Here is a 21,115-nt window from a genome sequence, read left to right as displayed (position 1 = left end):
CGCAACACGCCGCCGTCATCATGGATGCCCGTGGTCCACTCCGGACATCTCCCCCGCGAGGTAGATACATATCTGCTGGTCATAATTGACGTCTAGGGTTGGCCACTCCACAAGAAGTTCTCATTTCAACATATCAGAGAGACTGAACCACTGGTTTGGTTATCTTCTCTTGATTTCACTACTAATATGCTCCTTGTTGTGCGAAGCGGAATTCCGCGGGAGGATCTGCTCACCTCGAAATCTTGGCATAATGCAGCCATTCAGCAACGAGGTCACTTGTGTAGCCAAATAATATATATATATATATATATATATGATCATTTGTCGACTTCTAAATGCTAGGAAATTACCTGCCGCCTCTTCTGAAGTCAACACAAGTAGAACTCTGACCTGCACTGAGAATCGTGAGACAAGCGCTCCGTCCTGACAATGCCTACAATTCGAGTTGGTCTCATTGGTCTGGGACTCCAAGAAACAATGACCAATGGAGCATGGGGAGTTATAGCTCACCTCCGCTCGCTTCAAGTTCTGGACCAATATGAGATTGTTGCTGTGGCCAACTCAACTGTGGAATCGGCTCAGAAGTCGATCAAGCATCACGGATTGCCCGCAGGCACCAAAGCCTACGGCACTCCGGAGGACATTGCGAACGACCCAAACGTCGACCTTGTGGTTGTCAGCGTGAACGTACAGAAGCACTTCTCCCTCGCCAAACCAGCCCTCGAGCAGAAGAAGAACGTGTTTGTCGAATGGCCTCTCGGCGCCTCCGTCGCTGAAGCAGAGGAGCTCACAAGGCTCGCGAAAACCAACGACGTCAAGGCATTTGTTGGTGTCCAGGCTAGAGCGGACCCAAGCATCTTGAAGGTCAAGGAAATCATTGCTTCCAAAAAGATTGGCAAGATCATCAGCTCTACTGCTACAGCCACTACGGGTGCTCTGCCGGTGGACACGTGGATGAAGGGTGGAGAGTACTACCTCGACTTCAAGAGTGGAGGCAACGAATTCACCATATACTTTGGGCATTGTAAGTGAACAATTCATCTCGGGCGATCGTATCGACAGACAAACTGATAGCGCAAACAGTTCTCGACACCTTTACCTATGTTTTGGGAGACTTTGCCGACGTCCACGGCCTGTTAAAAGCTCAATACAAAACCACTTCCGTGGTTGACCTCTCGAACGGTCAAATTGTCGATCCCGCCTACCCCAAGACGTCTCCCGACCACATTTTTGTCCAGGGAACCTTGGAGAGTGATGCAGTAGCGTCCATTGCCTTCAGAAAGGCACACTCTGCTGCCGATAGCACCGGTTTCCGCTGGATTATCACCGGGACCGACGGTGAGCTGGTGGTCACGGCACCCGAGGGCCACTTCCAGTTTACATCAGAGCAGTGGTCCTTGAAGCTGAAAACTGGCAGAGGGCAAGCGGTGGAATACGAGGAAATTCCACTGACTGGACTTGACAAGTCGCCGGCATCCAAAGTGCAGTTCCCGGGCACGAACATCGCGAGGGTATACCAAAGCTTTGCTAATGGAGACGGGCTGGAGGCTTCTTTTGAGTCGGCCACCAAAACGCACCGGCTGCTTGGAAGAATCGCCAAGTCTGCGGGATGGGAGTTGTAAGGTGCAACAAGAAAATACTTGACATCTGGCTATAGTGACAACCCGCTTAATCTTTTGTTTGTAATGAATAAACCATCGAGAACTGCACACCGTTCGCATGGTGCTGTGAACGCAGGAGCTGATCAAGAAACTTATACAATCGTAACTACTCGTCTATCGTGACCGTAAACAGGGGAGAGCTTGTAGATGGCACAACTGCGATGATTGCCTAGACACATTCACTATGTACATTATTGTGTCAAGTGGTTATGATGAATGATAAATGGATGGGGCCCAGTGCATCGCTCTAGTTCGGGGTAACAGGTTGGGAACTAGTCTAACATGTACCGTTTTGATAGTACTGTGCATACGGTGCGCAGCCCACCTCCTGGCTGGGCATCGAGCGCAACGTCAGTGGCCCCGGCCGCAGTCGCAGCTCAGCAAGCTTCCCTGAACATCAATACCTAAGCGATTTACTCAGAGAGGCACGCTCCGCGGATGCCGTTCCTTTGATACCCAACCCAGAAGCTGTTGATCGAATTGCTACACCCCGGGTCGCATTCCTCGTCAATTCCTCCTGGGCTTCCCCGACAAGCACCCAGCCAACAACAGCCACCATGGCGCCGCGCATCGAGGCATCCGAGGTCGAGACCTACTGGAACATCTTCTCGACAAGGACCAACGGCGGAAAGTTCCTCACAGGCGAACAGGCGGCGCCGCTGCTGAAGAACAGTGGACTGCGAGACGACCAGCTAGAACGCGTATGGGATGTGTCGGACATCGACAATGATGGCAACCTGGACTTTGAGGAGTTCTGTGTGGCCATGCGCATCATATTCGACATAGTCAATGGGGTCAGTGGCTCACGGATATCTGCTGTGCGCATCCCGGGATCTCGCGCTGACATGTTGTTTCTCAGGAGTACGCCGATGTCCCGAATACTCTTCCCGACTGGCTGGTGCCCGAATCGAAAGCCCACCTCATCCAAGCAACCCGGGCGTTGACGGGAAAGCAAGTAGCATTTGAGCAAGTAGATGACGACTCCGACACGCCAGGCCTAAAGGATGGCTTCGATTGGTATATGAACCCCAAGGACAAGGCCAAGTATGAGTCGATATACCAGGAGAGCCGAGACATGCGGGGTGAAGTATCCTGTGAGTTCTCCTTACCCAACGGCGGAGCCCTTGGACCGTCCCGAGCATGTTGACATGTACTGACTGCTATTTTCTCTGCAGTCAATGCCCTGGAAGACCTATACGAATCGCTAGACGTGCCCGACACCGACATCCGCAGCGCCTGGAACCTGATCAACCCCTCCGCCTCCTCGACGATCAACAAGGACGCCTGCCTGGCCTTCCTGCACATCCTGAACAACCGCCACGAGGGCTTCCGGATCCCGCGCACCGTGCCGGCGTCCCTGCGCTCCTCCTTTGAGCGCAAGCAGATCAACTACCAGCTGGACTCGGAGCGCGACGCCCCGGCGGCGTCCCGCTGGGCCGCCAAGGCCGACGACACGACCAGCACGGGCCGCAAGGCCAAGTTCGGCGACCAGTACCTGACGCGGCTGGGCCGGAGCGGCTTCAAGACGGGCGGCACCGATTTCAGCACGGCCAAGACGGACGACTGGGAGGAGGTGCGGCTCAAGAAGCAGCTGGCCGAGCTCGAGGACAAGATGGCCAAGGTCGAGGAGATGGCCAACCGCCGCCGCGGCGGCCAGCGCGACAGCAAGCCTGCCCTCGTCAAGCGTGAGCTCGAGCAGCTGCTCGACTACAAGCGCAAGGAGCTGCGCGAGCTCGAGGAGGGCGGCGGCAAGGCCCAGGCCGGTACCAGCTTGCGCGGCGTCGCCGACGACCTGGCCACCGTCAAGGAGCAGGTCGACGGCCTGGAGGCGCACCTGAGCTCGAGGCTGCAGATCCTGGAGCAATTACGGAGGGAGATCGAGGACGAGAAGACGAGGAGATAGACATCAGCCGCGACACGACACAGAGTATGGTGGGCGAAACGTGCTTTCTGGCTAGGGGTATTGATAACGCCTTGCAATGTACAGACGACTCTTTTTATCTTCTTCCTTGGCTTCATCAGCATCCGGAGCGAGTAGTAATCACGGTCAGATCAGTTTCACCGAAAAGGGTCACAAATGTAGACTTGGCCGTGGTAGGGAACTAAGCGACCAGAGGTTGGATACATAATACTATTCTATTAAAGCAATGGACCAAGAAGAGACCGAAGCAATTTCCTTTCATATCTGAGAAGCAGGGTATCTTGGGGATATACGAATCACGCAAACCCCCCTTTCTCCGTCCTATAAAATAATCCCGCACAGCGCAAACCAGAAGCACCCCGTCCATCCCACTCATTACCTAAGTATTAAGCCCATCGTTCCATGTAAACTGAGCAGTAAGCTACATCGTGTCCTTCGTGTCGTTGTCCCAGTAGAAACTCTCACACACGCATACCGGAAACCCCGCTTCAGCACGCTCAGTAGTTGGTGCCGTTCAGGATGCCCGGCATCATCTGCATGCCCAGAGTCTTGCCCTTGGCCATGTACACCAGGTAGGAGAAGAGCTTGACGGAGCCCATGCGGCCGACACCCCGGCCGCGGCCCACGGCGCAGACGAAGACGTCCATGGGCAGCAGCTTGACGGGGGTCGGACCCTTGCCGTGCAGGGCGAGGTCGATGTTCTTGGCCACTCCGGCAGCCTTTTTGTTTTGCTAGTCAGCTTTCCGTGCGCATATAAGCAACATCGGGGTTTGGGGAAAACTCACCTGCTTGTCCGCAATGACGAAGCCGCCGCGGGGCGTCCACACGATGTCGCCGGCGGCCCACACGTTGGCGGCGTCCTTGACGCGGTAGAACTCGTCGATGGCGACGAACTTGTCGGCCTTGAGGACGGACGAGGGCAGGTACTCGGTGTTGGGGGCCATGCCCATGGTGGGGAGGTACAGGTCGGTCAGGATGGTCTGGCCGTTCTGGAGCGTGACCTCGGTCTTGCCGTCGGGCAGGACGACGGCGCGGTCGACGCGGGCGCCGGTCTGGACCGTGACGCCCAGCTTCTTGAGCTCAGTCTCGGCGCTGCCGGCCGTCACGTCGCCGCCCAGGATGTGGGCGTCGCCCGAGAGCAGCAGCACCTCCTTGTCCTTGTACTCGTAGCGGATCTCGCCGGCGACCTCGACGCCCGTGGCGCCGGCGCCGGCGACCACGATGTGCTTGGCCGTCTTGACGCGCTCCGCCGTCTTGTGGATCTGGTCCATGATCTCCTCGTGCGTGCCGCTGGCCTTCCACGGTACCACGTCGTCCCCGGCGGTGCGCGTGCCCGTCGCCAGGACCAGGTGGTCGTAGCTCAGCACGCGGTCGCCGCCCGCCGTCGAGACCGTGACCGTCTTGGCCACAAGGTCCGAGGCCTCGGCAGATCCAACGATGAACTCAAATGCCTCGGAAGGGTACTTGGCGAACCCCTTCTCAATTGGCTGGCTGAACTCCTCATCCTTGACAATGCCCGGGATGATGGCACGGACAGAGGCGAGGTTCCAGTAGAAATGGCTGTTCTGTGTCCGGTGTTAGTAATGAATTCTTGTTCCGATTTCAAAATCATTCTGCCATGCTCTGTAGCTCTTCTAGAGGGTTGGGACATATTCGAGTCTGCGGGTTCGGGCGTCATGCCGGATCCCCAAATGCAAATGCTCGAGGTTACATTGGAATGTGGTCCCCAAGCACCGTCCCCAAACCCACGCTCCCCCGGCGCTTAACCCGATGACGCCAGATCAAGTAGAAAGCAGCGTCTCACCTTAGAAACGAGGATCACCTTGAGATCCTTGACGGTTTTCCGAGTGTTCTTCACCAGCCTATGCGCGACCTGGAGTCCGGCGTAGGAGCCTCCCAAAACTACGATTGTTTGCGTCATACTGGCGGCTTATGGTGTGTTTGGCGAAGTCCGTGAGATTGGCGTCTTAGAACCCTTTTGTGTAAGCTGGCACTGCTTCGACAACGGGGAAAAAGTCGTTGGCAGAAAAGACGAAATGGCTTGTTTTTCACAAAACGACGAACGCCGGTGGTTCTGGGGTATCTTAGAATGGGAGGGGAAATCAGGCAACGCGGAAATGCGAGAGAAGAGAGATCGCCTCTACACGGATCCTCGAGAGGGCGCTCGCGGACTTATATGTGACAGTCCGGGCGTCTGTTATGGTCAGACAAGACGTGGACCCGCACGGGGACGGCACGGAGCTAGGGGACCTGCGAGCAGGGTCCGTTCCAACTTACAAGGTCGAACTCTAACAACACTGAAGCGGATGCCCCAGGCGGCCGGTCCGTTGCTCTCTCACGGACGACGATTTGTGAGATGTTGATTCTCTCTGTTGCTGCAATACAGAGACACCCGTTCGATGGACTTGTCGCATTTGTACAGTCACTCGGGAGTTGCTGCTTTGTTCTTCCAGCTTCCGTTGCAGCTTATGCATGTAGGTGGGATTGACTTTCTTTTCAGTGCACCAAGCCCCTGTCCAATATTTCGGGAGCTAAAAAAGCGACTTACGCAACAGGGCTGAGGAGATCCATGATAACCTCGACTTGGTTCCAGTAAGTACAGTGCTGCCACCCTCTCTAGCCGAGCAGGAAGCAGTTCTTTATGTACTCTACAATCTCGCTCAAGTACACGCTCTTTGGCAAATACAGTTTTTCAATCAGGTTTTGGCCCCGATGCTTTCTTGATCATTGAGCTGTGCAGAGCTTCGTTGAAAGACGAAATACGAATGCTAGCTTCATATGTGCTTTCCGGTTGGAAATATACACTACATGCCCTGGTGCCAGGCTGTGCAAGAAATGTGACAAGCGCGAGGTAATCTGCGCCCAGGATGAACCATAAATCAAGTTACCATGTCAATGGCTCGAAATCACCATATCCGGCATATCATGTTAGACCCAATCTGCGGGACCGAAGGATGCATTAATCAGCACGGCAAGTCGGGGTCTCGTAAGCTCCGCGGACCTCGTAGATCGCGTGAAATCACATCTTGCGATCCATAGAGCTAATGAGAAATGGCAAGGCAAACGCATTCTGCTCATGAGAATCGGTCCCGAATGGAAGTGCTGGTGGCTGGCTCGACTTGGCTTGCACGCTTGCTTGACTCTTGACTGAAGCTTGAGAATCATCTCCCAGACTCGACCACTCGACCACTCGACCACTCGACCACTGCCATTGGCTTGAAACAGATCCACCGGGGGATGGCCTACAGAGTTCCACCAAGGCCTCCCGAAAGCGCCAGGGGAAATTGCACCTCCCACCATACCACACCTCACAATGGTACAGCAGCGCATCTGCACGGACACGGAGTCTAAACTGACCAGTAAAGTCCGTGATGCCTGTAAACAGGCAGGGCGGGCAACTCGTCTGTTCAGCTGACGAACCTCCGTGGTCGACTGGCGACTTTATCACACGGAAGCGTGAAATGAGGGTCATCAACTTGAATGTCTCCATCACCGTAGATGGTAGGGGGAAGCTGTGGTGGTCATGGTTGCAGGAAACCCAGCTCCGTTATCATAAGCTTACCCTCAAGCTTCGACCGGGTTCCGAGGTCCCCTACACGGTAAGCTCCCGTCGTGTTCCTGGTGGATTGTAGTCCTAGATCAGTCTATTGGCTGCTGCAGGATTGGAGATTGGGGAATTGCCCTGGGGATCACAGCGCTTTTCAACGTACGGCCATATCCTCCGCAGCATCATGCCAACATTGCTTTCTGGATGAAGAAGAGAATAGCTAGCTAACTTGGCAACTTCCAATCTCCAGCGACCAATCTTGCCGAAGTTGATTGATCCGATCACATGCGCAATGCCATGCTGTACGCCGCAGCGTCCCCATTCTCGCCCTCGACCGCCCCCCGGGCAAGGGGAAGAGGCCAATCACAGGGCCTGCCTCTACCCCGCCATAGGGCCATGTGAACTCAACATTATGACGACGGGAGCCCATCGTCTGCAGAACCCCGCCAAACTCGGGATCCCGTCCCAGTCCTGACCTGGAACCCTCAACAACTCCAACTACTCCTGTACTTGCCACAGACACCCCCTTTCCTGCCCTCCATACATACAAACTCTCGGAAGAGCAAAAGCAATCACATAGTCGCCCTCTCAAGCCACATAGCTATCCACATTCCGCCGTCAACATGGTCGCCCAGTCCGAAGCTTTCAAGAAGGCCGTCGTCGACTCCAAGAAGTTGACCTCCAAGCCCAGCAACGATGACCTCCTGGAGATGTACGGTACGTCATGAGGCCTTGCTTTTCTTTTTCCCTTCTGCTCCATCTTCCTGCGCCCGTCTTTCTTCCTGCCCATTTCTTCCCTTCCAACGGTCCCCCATCCTCGCTTCCCCCACCGCTCGGATCCCTTCCCCCCTTTCCAAATGGCTAATCGTGTCTCGCTTCCTGCGACGTACAGCCCTCTACAAGGTCGCCACCGGCGAGGATATTGCCTCGGCCCCCGCGCCCGGCATGTTCGACCTGAAGGGCAAGGCCAAGAAGAACGCGTGGCAGAAGGTCGTCGACGACGGCACCACCCCCGAGCAGGCCCAGGAGAAGTACGTCGCCCTGATCGAGAAGGCCAAGGCCGAGTACGGCTTCGACGAGAACAAGGCCCCCGAGGCCGTCGGCGCATAAATCAACGAGAAACACGGCATCCGGGTCGGGAGCGTGTGGAGCAGCCTCCGTACCCCCCCGGCCTTCAGACGGTGGAAGAGCGGAGTTACAAGTTAGATGCTTGCTTATACCAGCAGCATGACGGGAATATATCGGCCCTAGGCGCCATGGTGCCTACTAGGCTTCTTTCTGCTTTGGTACCCTGAGTAGATCATTAGCTTCACCCTGAAACAAGAAAGAAATATCGTCCTGAACATCACTTCTGTAAGCAAATGCCTTGTTTATTGGAACCCCTTGGCAGAAGCCTGTAATGACGAGGGGTTCTACTCTTTGTATTATGCTATATAGTGGCCCCGGATCCTGCTGTCTTTGGGCATATGGGCACCGGCCACTTGACAGCGCATGATGGTAGCAATAACAGACAGCACACACGTGAAAGCCACGGTCAGGTACCCCAGGAGCTCCAGGTCTGGCCCATCCAGTCCGGTTCCTTGTACTCTGCCGTCGCGACCCAGGGCTTTTCGCCTGGCCCGTACCTCCGCAATGGGAGGTTGTACGGAATGCGTAGCCCAACCAATGGACCAGACGTATCGCGAGTCAAACCACCCTTACCCCCCGTCTCGGCCTTTGCATTACTGTCAGCAGGTGGTGTGTCCGCCCCAAAGGTGCCGACCATCTTCGCCTCTTTATCGTCCGCTAGCAGCTCCGGCCACACCAGCACCCCGATCTCCCAGCTAGACACGCGGACCTCGCGCGCGCCGTTGGCTGCCTCGCCCCACGCCTGTTTCGAGATGTTGGCTGACGTGAGCAGGGCCCAGTCGATGCAGGACGACGAGTTGTAGCGGATATACGTCTTGATGTGCGGGGCGGCGCGTTTGTGTCCCGCATCCCTGGCCCCGAGCTGCGAACTCAGTCCGCCGGCGTCTACGCCGCCAGGGGTGTCGTTGGCCCAGTGGCAGAAAACCGGCCGAAGGTACTCGAACTGTTTCTGCTGCTGCGCCGACTGGATCTTGGTGTGGATCGAGCCGCCGGAGGCGTAGCCGTCCAGCGAGCGGCGGATCTCGTCGGGCGTCGGGAAGATGACCTTGAAGCCCGGTCTGGGGTTCTGTTTGTGTGAGGACGAAGACAGCGAGGCGAACAGTGTCCGTTGCAGCCACGCGTCGGTGCCGCCCAGCGTGGCGATCGACGACACTTGCACGACGACTTCGGACTCGCCGCTTTCTAGGGGGACGGAGCGCAGGGCGTGCTTCATGGCCGCCCAGCCCCAACGGGTGACGCTGGGGTCATCCTCGACGGCATGGCGCCCGGGGACACTGGCGACGAGCGAACCTCGGACGGCAGAGAAGTCGTACTTGGCGAGCTGTTCAACCATGGGTTTGCACACATCTCGTTTCGTATTGTAGGCGCGTAGGTAACTCAGGAGGTCGGCCTTGAACTTGGCACCACTTCCCAGCGGCGCGTCTGGTTGGCCTGGAGAGGAGTCCTTCGCAAGAGGCAATGGCGGAGATTGCCATACGGCATTCGTCATGTTGGTCCAGTCCTTGGCGATCATGTTGGCCGTGTGGATGATGACTTGGGCCGTGTCGTCATGCCGGAAGAGGATCAGCATCTTGGAATGGTGCGTGCCGAACATCTCGGGCATATAGGCAGTATGCAGGGTGACATTTTTGTACTGCGAAGCTTCTTCCTACGCGACGTGTTAAATATTGCGAGGAATTATGCCTATCGCGGCTTGGGAGGGTTTGCGTACATGAAGCATCAACCTGCTTGGGTCCTCCCTCTTCCAGAAACCGTGAACAATGTGCACCTTGACCAGGGATCGCGTGTCCTCGTCAAAATGCCCCATCAGGAAGCCGACATCGTGGAGGTAGTTGAACTCCCAGCATTCTGAAATCAAGGGGTCGCCCAGCAGATCATGCAGACTCACGGCATCGGCATTTGCCGCGTCGGGGAGATCCCGGATCGTGGTCAGTCGGAATGGAGATGGGATCAGCTTCCGCTGTTGCGAAGATAATGGTGCCGGTGATAACGGAGCAGTAGCAGCAGCTGTTGCCGGCGTTGTAGCTGCTACTGCTGCCCGTCTTCTGGCGGGAGGGCTGATGCTGCGTGTAAGTGATGCGGGTCCGGGGCTGCGCGTGCTTTCGCCGGCGGCGCCAGACAAACGTCGGCGCTTTGCCGGGGGCTCGGCCATCCTTCCCCCGGTCTCCGGGGTTCAACGGGAACAGGGACTGAAGGAGTAGATGGACGGCCGTCTACTGGGGGGTGACGCCGAGGGGAATCACGTGTGCAGACCCTCGACTTGTGTGAATGCACCACGGTATAGCCTGGGTTGTGATGGGGCCAGGAATGCACACAACCGTTGCGGCTCAGGTCTTGGCATCTGCATCAAAGCGTTTGCGAAACGGGGCGGTCTTGGCCCAGCGAGAGAATGTGTGCAAGGGACGGTAGTTGTCTCAACGTAAGCACCTCACTTGGCTTACTGTGCACACAGACCAGACACACAGCAAGCTTGCCCAAAGCGTCCTTCGAGTCTGACAGCGGGCAGGGGCGCCAAGAAGGCAACATGACATTGACAGCAGCACGCGAATCATGCATGGAGAGGAAGGCAGACAGGCAGGCGCAATTGGATCAGCCTCGAAATAGCCCATTCACTAGGTTGGTAACGGTCCCCAGCCTTGGGGAGACGAAGGAACGAAGATCTGTGGAGCTTTCGGTGGTTTGGGTGGTCGCTCGCTTGGTCCGCCGGCTGGGGTAACTGAGCCGCTGTATGGCTTCAAGACACGTGTACCACCTTGCAGTGAGTTGATGAAGCTGCCACGGTCGATGTCTGGTCGCGCGAGATATGGGCAGGTGTGTTTTGCTTGGACATGGACGAGATACTTCTTCTAGGTTGTTGCGGGACTCGTGCGGCTGAGCTACGCAAAAAGAGCGTTGGCATTTGGGGCGTTGGTTTTAGGCACCGCAGTTTTGCTGCAAGTCGCTGCAACCTCCATCAGACCAAAGGGGGAGATTTAGCGCCTTGGCAGCTCCCGTAAGCCCAGCCCGTGCTCCCCGTTGAGGCGGCCCCGTTGGTTCTCCTTCTCCAGGCTGTGCTGGCCCAGGTTGTCCGCTGAAGCTGACTTGGGACGATGGAGGGAGGATAAGAACACAGGAACATAGTGAATTGTGGAGTGAGACCTGCTTCAACATGGAGGTGATATCTGTCTCTGCTCTTCACACTGGACACGGGCCGGGCGCTCCAGAGGACTGATGCTCTGCCTTCTGACCTGCCCCCATCGGCCGCAACAGCTGTCAAAAACTACCTAGGGAGTCTGCGTCAACTCTTCACGACACGAAGAGCAATTGAAGGCACAGATTGACACTAGAGAAGAGCTGGAGGGACGGCCTGGACTTGATCTTGGCGCACACCCACACCCCCAGAACAGAAAGCAACACAGGGACAAGGACGAGGGAACAAGGGACGGGAGCCCCCCCTGCTGGCCTGCCCTGCGGCCCAGCACCTAAGGCGCTGCTGCTGTACCGTGTACTGTGTAATCGCGCAGTAGTTTTTCTGCGGTGGCCTCGTATTATCTTCTTCAATGCTTAGCAACAGATAGCGCGCCTTGCCGCCTGGGTGCCCCCTTTCTGTTCCACCTGCCGAAAAGTATCCCAAGGTATCCAATTTCCAACCTCTGCCCTCAATTCGCCATCCCATCAACCTCCACCAAACCACCACCAGACTGCGCCCGGGTCGCGGTCGGTTTGTACAGGCCACGACTTGCCTCATCATCGGCCCCATCGCCATTGACGTCCACGGACTGCCGCAATCCATATCGGCCCTCGACCCCCCCCCGTGCCCTGCGACTTCACCTCCCGTGAAGTGAGGCCGCAGCCATGAGGCTCTCCTCGCTCGCGCTGCTGCTGGGCGCGTCCGCCCTCGGCGCTGCGCAAGCCATCGGCGCCGAGAAGGATGACGATCCCGCAAAGGAGAACACGTACTTCAACGGCCAGAGGGTGCCGCCCGTGCTGGACCTGACGGCCGACACCTTCGCCAAGGAGGTCAAGCAGTCGAAATATCTGGTGGTCAAATATTTCAGGTACGATAGACAGAACAAGCAGCCAGCCAGCCAGCCCCACATTGATGCGACCGCCTGTCGAGATATATACGCAGGCAGTCTGGTTCCTGATGGCGCCGCTGCCGTGCTCGACGCCAGAAAGAAGAAAGAAAGCTGACCCCGTCGCAGTCCGTACTGCCCTCACTGTATAGACTTCGCACCCACCTACCAGACCCTGTACGAGTACTACTACACCTCGAAACCCCCGACCAGCGCCGAGGACAAGTCCTTCGAGAAGTATTACGACATCCGCTTCGCCCAGCTCAACTGTATTGCCTACGGTGACATGTGCTCCAAGCACGAGGTCCGATCCTATCCCCAGACGTCTGTCTACAAGGACGGCGAGGTTGTCGATGTCGTTACCGGCGGCAAGAACATCACTGTCATCTCCAATCTCATTGAGGGCGTGCTCGAGAAGGATCACCCTGGCACCCGCCCCCGCGACTTGGTTCTTCCCACGCCCGGCGCGACCAGCCTCCCTGACGCGCCCGAGGTTCCTCAGAAGAAGAGCGATACCACTGCGGATAAGGCTGAGAAGCCTGCCAAGGACGCAAAGGCCGCCGACAGCAAGAAGGATGGCAAGAAGGCCGACGAGAAGGACACTGCACCATCCCCGTATCTCCGCGTGCCCTTCGAGGTTCCCGAACCCAAGAAGGTGAAGCCCACGAGGACCCCCAACAAGGACGGTACCTCTGTTGCTCTTACGGCCGAGAGCTTCCAGCAACTTGTCACAATGTCGCAAGACCCCTGGTTCATCAAGTTTTACGCGCCCTGGTGCCACCACTGCCAGGCCATGGCCCCGAACTGGCAGCAGCTGGCCAAGGAGATGCAAGGCCGCCTGAACATTGGAGAGGTCAACTGCGATGCCGAGTCGAGACTCTGTAAGGACGTTCACGTTCGCGGATATCCCACCATCGAGTTCTTCAAGGGCGGCGAGCGTGTTGAGTACGATGGCCTCCGTGGTCTTGGCGACTTTGTCAAGTACGCCGAGAAGGCTTTGGACATTGCCGACGGTGTGCCGGATGTCACTGCCGAGTCTTTCAAGGCAATGGAGGAGAAGGAAGACGTCATCTTTGTCTACTTCTACGACCACGCCGCCACCAGCGAGGATATGCTTGCCTTGGAGAGGTTCCCCCTGAGTCTCATCGGCCGCGCCAAGCTGGTCAAGACCAAGGATCCTGCCATGTACGACCGCTTCAAGATCACCACCTGGCCTAGATTGATCGTTTCCCGAGAGGGACGCCCTACATACTACACCCCGCTTACCCCCAGGGACATGCGCGACACCCATCAGGTGCTGAACTGGATGAAGTCCGTCTGGCTCCCCATCGTGTCCGAGATGACCGCCTCCAACGCTCGTGAGATCATGGATGGCAAGATTGTTGTCCTTGGTATCCTTAACCGGGAAGACCAAGAGTCATTCAACGGCGCCAAGCACGAGATGAAGGAGGCTGCCAACGAGTGGATGGACAAGCAGATCCAGCTCTTCCAGCTTGAGAGACAGGAGCTGCGAGATGCCAAGCAGCTGAGGATTGAAGAGGCCGAAGACCGTAACGACCAGCGCGCGCTCCGGGCTGCCAAGAGCATCCGCATCAACATGGATCGGTCTGACCGCAAGGAGGTGGCCTTCGCCTGGGTTGACGGTGTTTTCTGGCAAAGATGGATCCGGACCACCTACGGTATTGATGTCAAGGATGGAGAGCGTGTTATCATCAATGATGAGGATGTAAGTTGTTCACCGTGTGCAGCCCAACCATAACAAGCACCACTTGCTAACATTTTCAACTAGAACCGCCGCTACTGGGACCAGACCATCACTGGAAACTCGATTGTTCCCTCGCGTACCTCGATTCTTGAGACGATAGGCAAGGTCACCGCCTCGCCACCCAAGATCAAGCCGAAGTTGACCATCTCGAGCTTCGAGAAGATCTTTTTCGACATCCGTATGACTTTCTCCGAGCACCCTTACCTGAGCTTCGGGTGTCTTGCTGGTTTTGCTGTCGCGGCCGCCTCATGGTTCCGCGGCCGCCTTCGAAGAACTCGTGGCTCCAGCTTCCGCGTGGAGGAGAACCTGCCCATCAAGGAGCTTAAGGATGGCCTCTTGGGCAACACGGCCAACGGAAAGACGGACTGAGAGACTAAGCACCTTTTGGCGAGTTTGTTTCGCATATGAAAATAAGGGAAAGCCGGCGCATCACTGATGATCGATCATGGGTTTTCTTGGGAGTTGAGCAGACCACACATTCGGCTTGGGAGTTCTGTAAATTACGTGCCCTTTGTATCCGCACTTCCATCTTGCATATTTTTTGTTAGAGAAACTACGAACGGTCTAGAGAAAGAAGGGAGGGAACAGAAAGAGAGAGAGAAAGGAGGGAGCATGTCTTGAATCAAGTGCTGATGCGGCATTACACGCACCGCTGGAAAGCGTCGGGACATTACTCAAGTTAGGGAGGGACTGGACACGATGTGTGGTGGTGGGCGCTCATGGGCAGACCATGCATCATAATAATATCCAAACTTTTTTCTTGCTGTTCTATAACAACATACCATCCACTACTCTAGCTCTGCGCGATTCTTACTTGTGTACGTCCTGACTACCTCGAATCGGCCTCTTATCCAAGTTGCATGCGGACCAGCCGAGCTTCTCTCCCACCGTCATGCCAGCCACCCCCTTTTCCCGTCCCAACATCTCACGCACCCGCCGTCGCGTTGCTGCTCTCGGCTGTGTTCGTCGTCCACGGCAAATCCGTGCCGCCGGGTGGTATGGTCGACGGCGGCGGCACCGGCGCGGGCTCGGCGTTGCGGCAGATGGCGTACGAGACCACGTCGGCGTCGTCCTCGGGCCCCGCCAGATCCGTGCACCGCACCAGGCCCTGGCCGTCGTCGGCGGCGACCTCGAGCGTGCGGAAGCTGCTGGCGCGGCGCGGCTGCTGCTGCGGGGCGCTGCCGTTGCAGGCGCTCGTGGCCCAGAAGTTGACGTCTGTCCGTGCGGGTCAGTCGGCCGGCCGGCCAGCCGAGTGGGTTCCCGGACAGGAAGAAAAGGGGGCCGGGGCAGGGCGGGATGAGTGCGGAAGGATACGGGAGGAAGTCAGGGTAGACATACCGTAGCCGTCGTCCTGCGGGCCCTCGCCGCTGATGACGGCCGACTTGGTGTTGACGGGGAACTCGAAGCACCGGCCGCAGCCCGTCTCGTTGTACGAGAGGTGGTTGCCGCCCCACGGGGCGCCGTGGCACTCGGTGCCCAGGTAGAAGGAGAGAATGAAGGCCTGGGCCCCGCGGCTCGCGAGCACGGCGAGGGAGATGAACGCAGCTATGCTCCTTAGAAGAGGCATATCATAGAAATCTGGTAAATACTTGCTCACGGGGAACGAGTGGTTGGTGCTGGTTGGTTGTGGAGCGTCTGGGGTCGATAAGGGGGGTGGGCACACGGCTAATCGCAAGGCAGATCGTGTAAAGGAGGCAATCCGAATCTGTCTCCCTCGTCTCTCTTATATAAGTCAAGTTTTTCCTTCACACAAAAGCACGAGTCTCGTGCCAGGCGATAATCAGTGGTGCCCGCAAGCACCATACTCGTAATTGTTTGCCCTTGTGGACGCCAACCCATTTTCCGGTACCCGTTTTCGTGTGACAAGGAAATCGAGTACTAGTCGAAGAGTCTAGCTCGTGGCCATTGGATAAGCGAGCGGTATGGATGCACAGCTTTGCGGTATCCTTGGTTTGGTGTCTTCGAACATGGTACCATGACAGCACACCACACGGCTTTAGCTCGGCCGGACTCCAGCGACAGGGCACTTCCTCGCTGCAGTCCATGTGCGAAGCCTTGGTCCGTGGAAGTCAGGGCAAAGCCGGGAGTCGCGCCTATCCAGCATAGAACTCCGGTCTTACTGATGTCTGTATTGAAGGGCAACACCCAGGCTCAAGGAGCTCTGGGGACTTTGGTGGGGTTGTCTTAGGGAGACTATACCACCCAGATGGCTCACTCCGAGTCCGACCTTGACTGGCTACTACCTTTGGCTTCAAGGCCGCGGTATTACACAAGTTCCACAAGGCAACCAGGCAAACCTCATTGACCCGCGAACCTTACAAGACAAAGACCGCTACATTGTTTAGGGTGGTTGCGCTTTCAAGAACGGGATGATGGATAGACTATTTTGACGATGGCAATAGGGATTGCCAGCTGTTGATAACTTTTGGATCACAGAATGACAAATTCATTGAAGATTATTAGTATTCTATTACTCAAGAACGCGGATTTGATGAACCATACTCTTCCAGGAGTATCAACGTGAATTGCAGCCTGTGAAGCAGGCCGGCGAATTCCAACTCTCATGACAACAATTACGGCTTCACTTCCATATGGAGCCCCTCTACCTACTGCTGTCCGCTTCATTGTTCGCCTTTGCGTCAAACCCAAGTTGGAACTTGGCCGGGCCCGTCTCTGCTTTGACGTCCGTCACTTCAAGCACGAAATTCGTGTCTTTGAATAGGCAGGCGATATGACGGTCGCTCAAGTATAAGGTATCGTTGGGAAGAGTGGACTGCGTCATGATCTCTTATGGAAGCTCACTGCCCGGGTGGCCTTGCAATCCCGTGAAAACAGTAGTGCTGCACTTGTAGCTGAGTCCGCCCGATAGTATGCTGCATCCTTTGTCAGGCCTCTCCGTCTTTTGTGTATATACCGTCACTGCCAGAGATAGGATGCTGTCATAAGATTGCACAGTACTTTTGAGTAAAGCATGATTGCGGCGAGTTAAGGAAGGGTTGGAGACGGATATGGCAGCGAAAAATGATCAGAGGGAATAACGTATGTAAGGTACGGGGTTATCGTGTGAAGGGAGTGGAGGCTTGAGTCTTGCTGTCCGGACAAGTCTAACAGTGAGAGGAGATCTTCATTATTCATGGTTATTTCGTAGCAGGTCATCAGCAGATCCCGGTTCAAAATACCAAGGCTTCATGCGGCCTATTTTCCAGCTTGTTCAGTATGTGTTTCCAATATGTGTTTTCAAACATACTTCGAACGTCTTAGAATTCTGCGCCCGAATAAGAGACCCGTCTCGAATAAGATGCAGTACTGGACAGCGCACAAACGGGCACACTCGCTGGCAGTTGGTAGTAGAGATTCCCTAATTTCTCTTGAAGGCTTCATATTTCACGGTTGCTGCAAAATTGGATGCTATCATCAACAAACGTGTCCATATGTTTCCAGAGTTGCATATCTTCTTATCACTATAGCTGACGAGCAGAAACACGAGTAATATAGCGTATACCTGCTAGAGGCTCCTGCTAAGTAGAAGATGTAGACTGGATTCAGTTTTTGGGAATCTGTGTACCAACTGCAGGCCTTCAAATATCAATGCCACACTGTCATTGCCAATCGACCAGCGACGTCTCTTCTCTTTTCAACTGTGCCAGACGTACGCTTTCTTTCCAGACCAGCTCGGCCTTCTTGAGATCCCTCGACTCAGCACTCGTCTCGAATGGCTCCAAACCATTCAAGTATCTATCTTTTGGGTACTCACCCAATTCAGGGGTTGAGTCTAATGCGGCACTCACGACATGGGATGCTGATTTCAGGGTGGTTCGGACCGGTCCATTGGGCATAAGAGCAGCAATTATGGGGAATACAATCTGGAATATGAGAACACGGATGAACCATGGGGCGTGGCGCGGTAGACCTGTGATCATGGTCCCGGGGTCAACGCCCAGGATGCAGATTCTCGTCAGCGCTGGATCGCGATCCAGGCGGCGCTGTAGCTCGTGCTGGAACATGATCAAAAAGAGCTTAGCAGCACCATAGCGGCGCGTTCCACCCTGAAACGACTGGTCCTCTTGGGCTGAGCCCCAACTCCAGTTGCCTTGGGCAATTTCCTGGACGCTGGTTTCGTGGTGAATGATCGTCTTATACTTATCTTCGATAAACGCCTTGGTCGACACATTGCGCTTGTCGTAGGGACTTCGCTTTCCAATAAGTCACAGATCGGTATGAGTAGACACAGGGGGAGGGGGGAAGGCACTTACTCGTGGGCCTGAGTTCCAATTATCACAATCCGTCCATTTTCTTTCTCCATGCTCCCTAACAAAAGGAGCGTCAACAACCAATGACCGAGATAGTTACCGCCGAATGTCGCATCCAAGCCATCCTCGGACCATGTCTGCTTGCCAAAGTCTCGGCATCCGGCGCATAGAATCAACACCCGGATTGGCGGAATCTCGCCCGCCGCAATACGAGTGACGATGGCCGAGGCCGTCAAGCGGACGCTGTCAAGGTTCGTGAGGTTTTGCGAGAAGATATCGTGTGCATGCGACGGGTTGCCTGCTAATGCAGCTCTGAGAGAGGGCGCGGCAGCGGCGTCGCGGACGGCATAAAGGCCATGAAAGGCTGCAAGTTCTGGGTTGGAGACGACTTGCTTGACAATAGCACTTCCGAGCCCCCCGTTTGCCCCAGTCACGAGAATGGTTCCTTTCGCGGCCGCCATTGCAGGCAATCTCTCCCTAGCCGCAATTGCCGGGTCCCTGATTGCGTTGTTGGGAACGAGTGAGAAAAGCGAGGGAGGAAGAGGAAGAGCGGATTCGCGAATGCGTGATATAGGTAGCGGAGTGGAGGTTATCAAGGTATGGTCGAATTGTTACAACTGTTGTTTCAATACAGTACATTGGTTGACAAGTTGTGTATTTCGGACGGTTGCTCACCTCCATGTAAAACCATGAGCAAAGACGGTTCGCTAACAGAAAACAGACAGAAGGTGGTGCTTTGTCTATGCGTAGATAACCAACAAACAACCAACTGCATAGGCCCTCGAATCACAATGGTATCCTTCAACGCCGACCCCTGCTAATAGCCGACAGCCCGGGATTCTTCGTGGGTACCTTATACTGCGGTAGGTAGGAAAATATACATGAATTAAGGTAGTGGCGCCTGGATTCCCCAACGTCTCAATCCTTGCTGTCCAACTATTTGCTTAATTTCTGCGCCTACAGCCAGGGGTCCAAGACCAGGTCCCAAAGACTGGACCCCTGCTGGGCTGGGCTGGCTGGATAAGATAAAGTATAGCGCCGTACTCTTAAGTACAACCTAGGCCCTAGCTGCAGGCCAAACTAGGTATCTCCGGCCATTGAGCCTCCCACGTTGGCAGTTCTTAAAGGGGTCGAGGTTTGGCTGACAGAGCTGAGTGAGGTTGCCGATGGTTCAGAGCAGCTTCTTCTGGTGCTCGGCGCAGGGGTTGATGCTTTGCTTCCCACAGAGCTTACAGCAGAACTGGCTGACCTCCCACTACCCTCGTTTCCCAGTGGGCAGGGAGGCTTGCACAAACACTTGGTGCTCGACTGCGCGATTGAAAGCCGCCATCACTCCTTTATTCGCGTAGCTGTCCTCTGATCTAACGATGCGCTTTAAGTGCTGATCTATGCTTATTCGCGTTGTTCGCCCAGGCTTGACTTTGGTGTATGCTTGCCTGCAATCGCACGTCGCGGCGCCTCTCCCAGTAACTTTTTTAATTTCGCTATAGAAGCCCCTTGTTCAAGTGGTAAACCCCGGGTTGATTGGCTCCGGTACTACATTCTGCACATTCAAATTAACCAAATTGACGCTAAATCTCAGTTCATCGCAAGGGGATTCAACTTGTCGACTTGCGAGCTTCCTCGGCCGTTTTACATCCTGACGCCACGATCATGTGCTCACGACTATAAATCAACATCACAGCCCTAGAAAGCTCGCTCCCCAAATATGGCAACTTCGCAACCAGGCCCAGCGTACGAACCTCCGTACCCCTCGTGGAGAGAGCGCAAGAGCGATGGTGGCGTCGTCATCGCGCCGCACGCCAGGCGCCTCTTCTGGCCTCTCGACGGCGAGTATCCCGCCGCGATCTCCGTCATGAGGACCGTCCACAGCGCCAACGAGCTCAAACCCTTCTTCCAACCCGCCGCTGAGGATATGGCCAGCGTCACATGGCACGAGATTGCGCACCTGCCTCTCACCGAGCCAAAGGTCTCGTCTATCGACGCTTCGATCCACGACTTCCATCAATGGGAAGTTGACTGGGTCAGGCGCCATAGTGAACACACCGGCCTCGAGTGTAATCCCGAGTGGGTCACATACGGAGACCTCAACGACGAGGATCGGCCTTACGCAAACGAGCCCAAAGAGGACGGCAGCTGGGAGGAGGACTCGGACACCGAGTTTCTTCTCAGGTGCTGTGGAGAAGACCGGCCGATGAGGAAGCGAGAGCTGAAGCTGACAGTCACGCCTTCTGCCGGTAATGACTTTGTTACGGTGCACGACTACGTTAGCGGTAAGTCCTGAAATTTGTATAAATAAGAAAGGAATAAAGGAGGTTGTTTTCATTGTTTTTATTCTAACTTGGGTCGTAGTTGTGCATCCCTGGCTTATGAGCTTGCGAGATGATATTATGAAGGCCAAGCAGGTTGCACAATTTCAGATGTACCCTGTGCCGGCCGCAAAAGAGTGGATGGTGGAACAGGGGCCGTACCATGACATTCTCGAAAAAGAGAGCTGGGTTCAAAGATACGGCGGCGGGCCCCCTCGCCAGTTGTCTGCCTCGAGCCAGGCATTTCTCGAGAAGATACGTGGAAGTCGGATCCGATAAACTCTCGTCCGACTGGTATATACATTGTCCTCTGCGTGCTGACCAGTTAAAATCTATAAAGTGACAACAGCCTACACGCGGCAAGTCTACCCGAGCAAGGGTGCCTAGGTCAAGGTGATCACCTGTGCTCAGCTTTTACTCGGGTTAAAGCGGCCACAGCTCAGGCTCGACGCCAAATCCGGATTTGGGCGAAAGTCATT

At 55.6% G+C, this 21,115-nt stretch overlaps 8 protein-coding genes across 8 annotated transcripts; 4 read left to right on the top strand and 4 right to left on the bottom strand.

Annotated features, from left to right (window-relative positions):
* Window positions 1–477: 477 nt before the first annotated feature.
* Window positions 478–3,564, top strand: JN550_002279 (uncharacterized protein; the record flags this gene model as incomplete). Its single annotated transcript, XM_049313557.1, has 6 exons — window positions 478–1,024; window positions 1,084–1,618; window positions 1,961–2,011; window positions 2,083–2,455; window positions 2,521–2,755; window positions 2,837–3,564. The coding sequence occupies 6 exons, from the start codon at window positions 478–480 to the stop codon at window positions 3,562–3,564; spliced, it is 2,469 nt and encodes an 822-aa protein (XP_049175570.1).
* Window positions 3,565–4,079: 515 nt separating this feature from the next.
* Window positions 4,080–5,503, bottom strand: JN550_002278 (uncharacterized protein; the record flags this gene model as incomplete). The annotated part of the gene is made up of 3 exons (XM_049313555.1): window positions 4,080–4,301; window positions 4,368–5,147; window positions 5,387–5,503. 3 exons carry the CDS (start codon window positions 5,501–5,503, stop codon window positions 4,080–4,082), a joined length of 1,119 nt encoding a protein of 372 aa, XP_049175569.1.
* Window positions 5,504–7,752: 2,249 nt separating this feature from the next.
* JN550_002277 (uncharacterized protein) lies at window positions 7,753–8,239 on the top strand (the record flags this gene model as incomplete). Its single annotated transcript, XM_049313554.1, has 2 exons — window positions 7,753–7,846; window positions 8,022–8,239. 2 exons carry the CDS (start codon window positions 7,753–7,755, stop codon window positions 8,237–8,239), a joined length of 312 nt encoding a protein of 103 aa, XP_049175568.1.
* Window positions 8,240–8,663: 424 nt separating this feature from the next.
* JN550_002276 (uncharacterized protein) lies at window positions 8,664–10,409 on the bottom strand (the record flags this gene model as incomplete). Its single annotated transcript, XM_049313553.1, has 2 exons — window positions 8,664–9,905; window positions 9,969–10,409. 2 exons carry the CDS (start codon window positions 10,407–10,409, stop codon window positions 8,664–8,666), a joined length of 1,683 nt encoding a protein of 560 aa, XP_049175567.1.
* A 1,682-nt stretch (window positions 10,410–12,091) lies between these two features.
* On the top strand, window positions 12,092–14,446 carry JN550_002275 (uncharacterized protein; the record flags this gene model as incomplete). Its single annotated transcript, XM_049313552.1, has 3 exons — window positions 12,092–12,294; window positions 12,442–14,038; window positions 14,102–14,446. 3 exons carry the CDS (start codon window positions 12,092–12,094, stop codon window positions 14,444–14,446), a joined length of 2,145 nt encoding a protein of 714 aa, XP_049175566.1.
* A 556-nt stretch (window positions 14,447–15,002) lies between these two features.
* Window positions 15,003–15,644, bottom strand: JN550_002274 (uncharacterized protein; the record flags this gene model as incomplete). Its single annotated transcript, XM_049313551.1, has 2 exons — window positions 15,003–15,292; window positions 15,416–15,644. 2 exons carry the CDS (start codon window positions 15,642–15,644, stop codon window positions 15,003–15,005), a joined length of 519 nt encoding a protein of 172 aa, XP_049175565.1.
* Window positions 15,645–17,676: 2,032 nt separating this feature from the next.
* On the bottom strand, window positions 17,677–18,788 carry JN550_002273 (uncharacterized protein; the record flags this gene model as incomplete). Its single annotated transcript, XM_049313550.1, has 2 exons — window positions 17,677–18,265; window positions 18,331–18,788. The coding sequence occupies 2 exons, from the start codon at window positions 18,786–18,788 to the stop codon at window positions 17,677–17,679; spliced, it is 1,047 nt and encodes a 348-aa protein (XP_049175564.1).
* Window positions 18,789–20,035: 1,247 nt separating this feature from the next.
* JN550_002272 (uncharacterized protein) lies at window positions 20,036–21,023 on the top strand (the record flags this gene model as incomplete). The annotated part of the gene is made up of 3 exons (XM_049313549.1): window positions 20,036–20,600; window positions 20,680–20,895; window positions 20,977–21,023. 3 exons carry the CDS (start codon window positions 20,036–20,038, stop codon window positions 21,021–21,023), a joined length of 828 nt encoding a protein of 275 aa, XP_049175563.1.
* Window positions 21,024–21,115: the final 92 nt, after the last annotated feature.

The sequence above is a fragment of the Neoarthrinium moseri genome, assembly GCF_022829205.1.
Source record: "Neoarthrinium moseri strain CBS 164.80 chromosome Unknown scaffold5_Wmoseri_CBS_16480, whole genome shotgun sequence".
Classification (NCBI taxonomy): domain Eukaryota; kingdom Fungi; phylum Ascomycota; class Sordariomycetes; order Amphisphaeriales; family Apiosporaceae; genus Neoarthrinium; species Neoarthrinium moseri.
This window is presented reverse-complemented; position numbering and strand designations above follow the sequence as displayed.